We start from the raw sequence: 7,794 nt of genomic DNA on the forward strand, positions 1-7,794 counted from the left end.
AGCAGCATCTTATTTGACTAAGACAGAAACTGTGTAAAAATCAGCATGAATGTAACAACTTATTGAGGTTGTTGGGAACAGTGGTGGTTATAGTGTCAGGGTTAGTTGTGGTTTGAGGACCCAAACGCAGAGGCAGAAAGGCTGAGGAGATTTTTTGCAGTTTTAATGAAATAAACACAGGGTAACAGAGGCGGGAATCCAAAAATCCAACATGAAAAATATAAAGCAAACCAGAACTATGGAGACATCTGGGGAAACAAAACACGAGGAGCCGGGGAGAGACGAGGAACGTAGACCACAGCATGGGAAGACAGCAAAGACAAGGAACCAACAAAGAGTGAGAGCAGAGGGAGAGCATATATATCTGACAGAGACAAAGAGAGGGCTAACGAGCTGACAAGGAGCAGGTGTGAGAGGAGACAACGAGGGAGCCAAGAGAAAAGGAACACACACAAGAGGGCAACAGAGGAAAACAGAAAAACATGAGAACTAACATAAATCTAGAAATTAAAACAAAACTGGAATTAAACCAATAAAACTAGAAAACAAGGAGCAAAGTAAAGAACAACAGAACCAAGACCATGACATATAGAGTCTTCCAGCTGCTGGGAAGAAGGATCTGTGATAACACTCCCTGTTGCATTTAAGGTGCAGCAGTCTGTCAGTGAAGGTGCTCTCCAGTTCAGCACCAGCTTCATGCACGGAGTGGGAAACCTTATCCGACAGAGATGTTAATTTAGTTAGCATCCTTTAGTTTCCCACCTCCTGCACTGAGTCTAAAGGGTATCCATTCAAAGAGCTGGCCTCCCGATCAGCTTATCTAGTTGCTTTCTCCCAGCTACATATAAGCCACTGCTCCAACAGACAGCTCCACGGAAGATGGCTGATGTCACAACATTCAAATAAGGTATTTTGGAGTGCAGGGGGCACTAGTAAAGACCTCAGTCTCCTCAGCAGGAGTCTGCTCTGGCCCTTCTTGTAGAGAGCCTCAGTGTTGTGAGTCCAGTTTATTTTTCAGGTGAACACCTAGGTACTTATAAGAATCCACTATCTTAATGTCCATTCGCTAGATATTGTAGCAGCAGTTTTATTGTCTTATATCAGAATCAGAATGTATCCTACAACATGGCCCTATACTTACTTAGCAACCAAACTCAAAGGTCAGTTTGAGTCTTAGTAACACCATGGTCTCCAAGGCTGCATGAGGGGTTTGGCAAAAACAGAGAACGTGTGTGTAAAACACCTCTTGAGGGTCGCAGTGACTTTGACGCAAATCAGCACACGTGAATTCCAGTAAGATGTCGACACAATATTCCCGGCCAATGCACCAATTGTGGAAGCTCATTGGTAGAATTCTCTTATGACAGAAAGAAGGCCTCAATTCACTCCATCGTCATCCGGAGGGGGGAACATTTATTTACAAAACCGAATTCATACAGGTGTCTTAAACACTTCATACATTCAGCGCTATGTCCTCACATCTGTAATTTCCCCCAACCTTCAATCCAATGTGGGCGGTATTTATAGGCTCCACATCGCACTGTGTGGATACACGTGCGCGGGAATATTGTGTCGACATCTTACTGGAATTCACGTGTGCTGATTTGCGTCAAAGTCACTGCGACCCCCAAGAGGTGTTTACACAGACTCTCTCTGTTTTTGCCAAAACCCCTCATGCAGCCTTGGAGACCATGGTGTTACTAAGACTCAAAACTGACCTTTAAGTTTGGTTGCTAAGTAAGTACAGGGCCATGTTGTAGGATACATTCTGATTCTGATTTCTGATTCTGATATAAGACAATAAAACTGCTACAACAATGTTAATCTGTGTCAGTAATAATAATGATAATACATTTTATTTATAATGTACTTTACTTTTCAAAATAATATCTAAAAGTGCTACAAGGTGTTTGTGAGATGCTCCATGGTTTCCCCTGCATTAATTAGGAGCGGTTCTGCTGAATCCTGCTGGTGTAGTATTCGAAGGTAAAAAAAAAAAAAAGAAGCTGATTGTCATTTAAAGCTGGTGTCTAGATTGACATATGTGCAGATGTCTCACAAGGTGGAGGTGGCACTTGCAGATGTGCATCGTCTCTTACTGCCAGTTGTCTTTCACAGTCCAACAAACATGTGATTTATTGTCAGTACCTAAAGGTGTGATTGCATGTGGGCTCATTTTGGTATGTTTGTCTTGTTTGTGGGTTTGAAGATTTAATCCACTCTATCTGCATAGATAGAGAATAGGACATTTCTTTAGGGGAATAAAATTATCTTTTTTTTCCCTTTGTTTCTGACTAGATTCACAGAAGAAACAAGCGCACAACAATCTTAGTTTTTTTTGTTGTGGTTGAGGAACAGTATTGGAACTTTTGAAATGATGCTGGTACAGTCATCGTTGGTCCTGTAGACTCTGAGGGTTTGCTCATGAATGGAAAAAAAAAATCTCCCTTTCTATTTCTGTCATTTCTTCTTTCCTTGCATGTGATTTTTCAAGACAAAAAGATCTTCCATGCTTTGATCTCCCACACAGTGCATTTTACCGTAGTGTCTGACACATCCTCTATTGCCAAAGAGCTTGCTCTCTCTTGCTTCCTGTTTCACTGCTCTCAAAACTTAGCACGCAACCCCAACCCACTCCCCCATCCCCTGTGCTGTTACAAATCTTGCCACCGTTGTGTTGCAAAAGGCATTGGTGGTTTGTGCCACAGCTGAACTACCTCGCATGGATTTCTGCTTTTCATTCAAGAGCTAAAACTGCTGATCGACGAGTGTCAGAAAGCAAATGGAACAGAGTGAGACATGAGGAGCCTAGTATTTACCTGCATTTATGGATGTATCGTCGCCCTCGGTCTGCCTCTTAACGTTGTGTCGCTGTGGATTCTCCTCCGTCACCATGGGCGCAAGTCGCCCAGCGCCGTCTTCATGGTTAACCTGGCGATATCAGACGTTCTGCTCATCATCTCTCTGACCGTGAAGGTCATATTTTACGCCTCAGAGAGCTGGAATCCTGGAAACATGTTGTGCGTCTGGTTCGTAATGCTTTTTCGGAATAACGTCCGCACAAGCTCCATCTTCATCACCTTCATCAGCGTGGACCGGCTGCTGGCTGTGGTTTATCCATTGAGGTCCAGGCTAGTTCGAACATCAGCTAACGCCGTAAAGGGTTCGGTTCTCGTTTGGTTGATTGTAGTGCTGGTGAATGTCCCAGAGAGTGTGGGCTTCCTGAGGACTATTGATAATCATACATGTTTTGATCCTGACTCAGTCAATGGGACAAATGACATTCATGAGGAAACGCTGGAACGCACAATTGGTTATTTTCAGCTTGTGCTACTATTGACCATGTTGGTGATTAACATTGTCTCTACAGCTATGGTGTCCTGCACACTCCAAAGACATCTAAGTGAGTCTGCAAAGGTCAACAACAAACTGAACGTTATGCTGATTTTTGTCATGAACCTAATGATGTTCATAGTTTTCTTCTTGCCGGTGTCTTTGGTGGTTTTCTTTCATCACCTGCGTCCCGTTCTGAACTGCCTCGCGAGTGTGAACTGCTGCCTGGACCCTTTGTTGTATTATTTTTCTTTTGACGGGTTCTGGAAAAGGAAGGAGGATGTCGAAACGTTTCTTGCAAGTCGTGGAACATGAACAGACTGAGAAAAGTGGAGCGATGTAGTAATTAATCACAGATAAGGAGACATTCTTAAGTCTTGCAAGAAAAATATCTGCTTTTCTTGTGTGTTGCTTTTTACATCCTGTTAAAAATATGAATTTTTTCGGTAAAAGCTCTTTGGTTACCGTTAAAAGAGTAATATATGAATAATTTTATATTAAATAAAGAGACATTCTTAAGTCCTGCAAGAAAAATATATGCATTTATTGTGCTGCTTTTTGCATCCTGTTAAAAATGTGAATGTTTTCGAGTAAAGCTCTTTGGTTGCCGTTAAAAGAAACAAAATGAGTAATTTATGAACAATTTTATATTAAGCCATTTTTTATATTTTATATTAAGTTTCTTTTATGCCAATGCGGCTGTTATTCATTTGTAACAAGAAGGTCCTGGGTTCAAATCCCAGTTTGGGGTAATCTTTGTTCTTTGGCTGCCTCCCACACTCCAACAAAATGAGCGTTATGTAGATTTAACATTTTCATTTGTCTTTATATCGGAGTGTCAGTAGCATCAAGAAAAAAAACAACAAAACAAAAAAAAAACAGAAGAACACACAACCTGGGAAATATATTTTTAGGATTTATCAAAACAAGAAACTCTTTAAAATTTGATTTGTTTTTGTTCAATTAAGTATTTTTTTTGATAAAAGTATTTAACACCTCATACCCCGTCCCTATTTGGACCATTAATTTAAATCCCTATGGAACACGGAGATGTTTTAAGTCACAACTGGACAGGTAAGAGAAGTTTCAGCTAAGAATACGTTTGTCAGACTCTACATGCTGCATATAATGGTAATCGTGGTTACAAATTTCAAATACGGTTTACGTTTATTAGAGTTTTATGTTGACTATAAACATTTTATTAGTGTTTCTATTCATGAACACTCCTGTCTCTTTTTTTCCTGTTTAACTAGGGCACAGTCAGAGCAATAGAAACCACAACAACCTCACAAATAGGGCATCTCCATGTCTTGCTTCTGCCCACACAACAGTGTCTTTCATTCTAAGCACGTGAGATCTGCCGTTTGATTCACACAGCTGATTTGCATGCATAAAATGTTGCTTCTTGTACATAAAGCAAGGTCTCCAGCCCATAAGGCTGCGGCCGGCCGGATATTGCTTGGGTGTGACCCTTCTTAAATTAGAGTGCTGTGTGGAGGCACGCTCCTGCCTCAAGCTGCTCTATGTATGTTTAATGTGACCTACCTGTGCCCTGTGCAGGATGAAGCTCGGCTTCAAGAGCCTGAAAAATAAAACACAACGGCGTGCAGCCTCACATCTGTACTAAAGGCGGTACTGACTCAGCCCTGGTCACACACCGCCTTGTATGGCAGCCTTTATTCGCTGTACTAGTGGATTGTTGCACATGAAGGAGTGTGATATTTGTTTTGTTGTCTTCAATTTTGTTGATTATGAAAAATGTAAATGTATTGGTTTTATTTCTTCTGTATTTTATGCTCCAACCATAAGCTGTGATCTATTTAATCTGGGATGAACACAGAAAATACATAAAGAAATCACAATTTTTCCTATGAGCTTAGTTTTCAAGCACATGCCTGTTTACACGTACAGCAGCTCTCACATAGAAAAGAACAACCCTGTTGTCTCACGTGCTTGGCCACCAAAGTCTCTGTACTCTATATCCTGTTGTGCTGCAGTACGGCACAACTTTGCGTGCAATTCTGTCTGTATGGCCACTCAGGTAGCAAAATACAAAGGATGAAGACTGATCTCAATAAATTCTCATTTACCCGGGAAAACACAATAACCCCAACATCTAACAGCTTAGCACTGCAAAAATGACCTCAAAATGAGTAGAAATGTTTTAAATTAAGGCTATTTACCCTTAATTTGAGCAGATAAATAAGATGTTTTGCCAATGGAATTAGTATTTTACTCTTAAAATAAGGTATTTAGATAAAATGCACTTGAAATAAGACAATGCAATTGTTTTTTCTTATTTTAGGTGTAAATTGTCTTGTTCCATTGGCAAAGGGTCTCACTTAAATCCTTAATTCAACAAAAAATGCACTTATAAGAAGAAATTACGTATTTAGATTTCATTTTTTTGCAGTGAGAGGACAGAGTTGTTAAAAGAAATACATTCCCTTTTTGTAATACATTCAGTTTGGTGCAACAGATATCCTTAATTCAATTCAATTCAATTCAGTTTATTTATATACACTGCAAAAAAATCTAAATCTAGATAAGTCATTTTTTTTTAAATAAGTTCATTTGTTCTTGAATTGAGGAGGTAAAAGAGACATTTTGTCAATGGAACAAGACAATTTACACTTAAAATAAGCAAACACAATTGCATTGTCTTATTTCAAGTGCTTTTTTTCTAATCATCTTATTTTAAGAGTTAAATTACTCATTCCATTGGCAAACTATCTCATTTACCTACTCAAATTAAGGGTGAATACACTTAATTTAAGAAATGTTTACTTATTTCTAGATCATTTTTGCAGTGTAGCGCCAAATTCACAACACATGTCATCTTAAGGCACTTTCCAGTTCAACCAGATCATCCAGTCGAATTGATTCAAAGTTTTCTATCTAAGGAAAACCAGTTGATTGCATGGACTCCTTGACTCAAATACAATCCCTCACACTAAGCATGCTTGTAGCGACAGTGGAGAGGAAAAACTCCCTTTGAACAGGAAGAAACCTCCAGCAGAACCAGGCTCAGTGTGAGCGGCCATCTGCTGAGGCCGACTGGGGTTCAAGGAGTTAGTAATACAGTAGTAGCCCTTCCCTACTTTCCTTGATGGGCCCCTAAAATTTATTTTTAAACATCAATCTTTGTACTAAATTTCTTTCTTCGTCATGATTTTTTGCACATTAACACCTAAAGGGAAGTGTAATCTCCTGGTCAGACCCTGTAATTCAGTAAAAGGGTGTTGGCATTTTTTACTGGGAAGGGCCATTTTGAATGGCTGCTACTCTAATTAACACATTAGATCAACTAAGCTGAATGTTTCATTGCAAATTCTAATCTAAAAAAAAATGCTTATGTAGATATAATCCTTTTAATGAGAGATAAACTGCCAAAATAACAGAAACCTGCAAAAAGCTGATTAGCAGATTTATTTGCTGTTTATTTTTCCACTGATGATTGTAAATCTCATAAAGAATCTGAAAGGGCAGATTTGGTATCCTGTTCACTAAAAACCGATGAATTATTTATGTTTTCTTTATAGCCGATTATTCAAGTAGAGCAGAGTAAACAAAGGCAACGTTTAAAGTCTGTCTCAGGCAGAAGGGATTAGTAGCTGATTAAATTTATTTGAGTAACTTTTTGACAAATGTATACTTTTAGGAGTAGTTTTACTGACTATAGTTTTACTTTTGCTCGAGTTTTGCTTAATCATATTTTGCATCTCTTACTTGAGGTAAATGTTTGGCTGCTCCGTCCATCTTAGGTAACTTCACTGAACACAAACAAGCTTGTTTAAAAAAAAAAAACTATTCCAGATAAAGCCATTTATAGGTTAAGCTAATGTATACACAGGGGTGGATTTAGGAAATGTGGGGCCCTAGGCAAAGACAGGCAGGGGGCCCTCTGAATGGAGAAGACAACACATAAAACAGCCCCATTCTCCAGATAGAGAAATGTTAATAGAATAGACATCCATTATCTGTTCTAGGTTGTGTCCCTCTCTTCTTGTCCCTTTTCTTCTTGTTTTCCTCTCTATGTTTTGTACTCAGCTGACTTTTCATGCTGTCTCTAAAGGAATGAAAGATTTTTTCCAAGCACTAAGCTCACTTAGCTGATTGCTCCTTCCTGTGTTTCCAAAAAGGCCAAAGTAAATAACCCAGTCCTTCTTTTCACTGTAGACAAGCCATGATCTGCTTATCTGTTCTCCATTTTTCATTTGGATGAAATAATAGCTGCATGACAGCAGACAAGATAGAGGAGAGCAGGAGGCGGGGTTACCAATCTACTTGCTCTGGAGAGCAGAGTTCGCTGCTTTTAGATGTTGTCGCCAAAGTCTCCAGTAGCAGAAAAAAGTCGCTAGATTTGGCGCTAGGAGCTTTTTAGAAATCAAAGTGCTAGACAAATAATATTATAAGTCTTCTGATGGCATATTAGCAAAAGGATTTTTTTTATCAAAAACT

General features: G+C 39.2%; 1 protein-coding gene across 1 annotated transcript; it reads left to right on the forward strand.

Moving 5' to 3' along the window:
* Positions 1 to 2,611: 2,611 nt before the first annotated feature.
* LOC119794684 (lysophosphatidic acid receptor 4-like) lies at positions 2,612 to 3,765 on the forward strand. The gene has a single exon (XM_038302332.1). The coding sequence runs from the start codon at positions 2,800 to 2,802 to the stop codon at positions 3,646 to 3,648; it is 849 nt and encodes a 282-aa protein (XP_038158260.1). The 5' UTR covers positions 2,612 to 2,799; the 3' UTR covers positions 3,649 to 3,765.
* The last annotated feature ends 4,029 nt before the right edge of the window (positions 3,766 to 7,794 follow it).

Source organism: Cyprinodon tularosa, unplaced genomic scaffold (assembly GCF_016077235.1).
Source record: "Cyprinodon tularosa strain WSP-4 unplaced genomic scaffold, ASM1607723v1 ctg487, whole genome shotgun sequence".
Taxonomy (NCBI): domain Eukaryota; kingdom Metazoa; phylum Chordata; class Actinopteri; order Cyprinodontiformes; family Cyprinodontidae; genus Cyprinodon; species Cyprinodon tularosa.

What these genes read in the sequence shown, in the direction of transcription:
- LOC119794684 (XM_038302332.1), top strand. Translation starts at nt 2,800, where the DNA reads ATGAGGAGCCTAGTATTTACCTGCATTTATGGATGTATCGTCGCCCTC.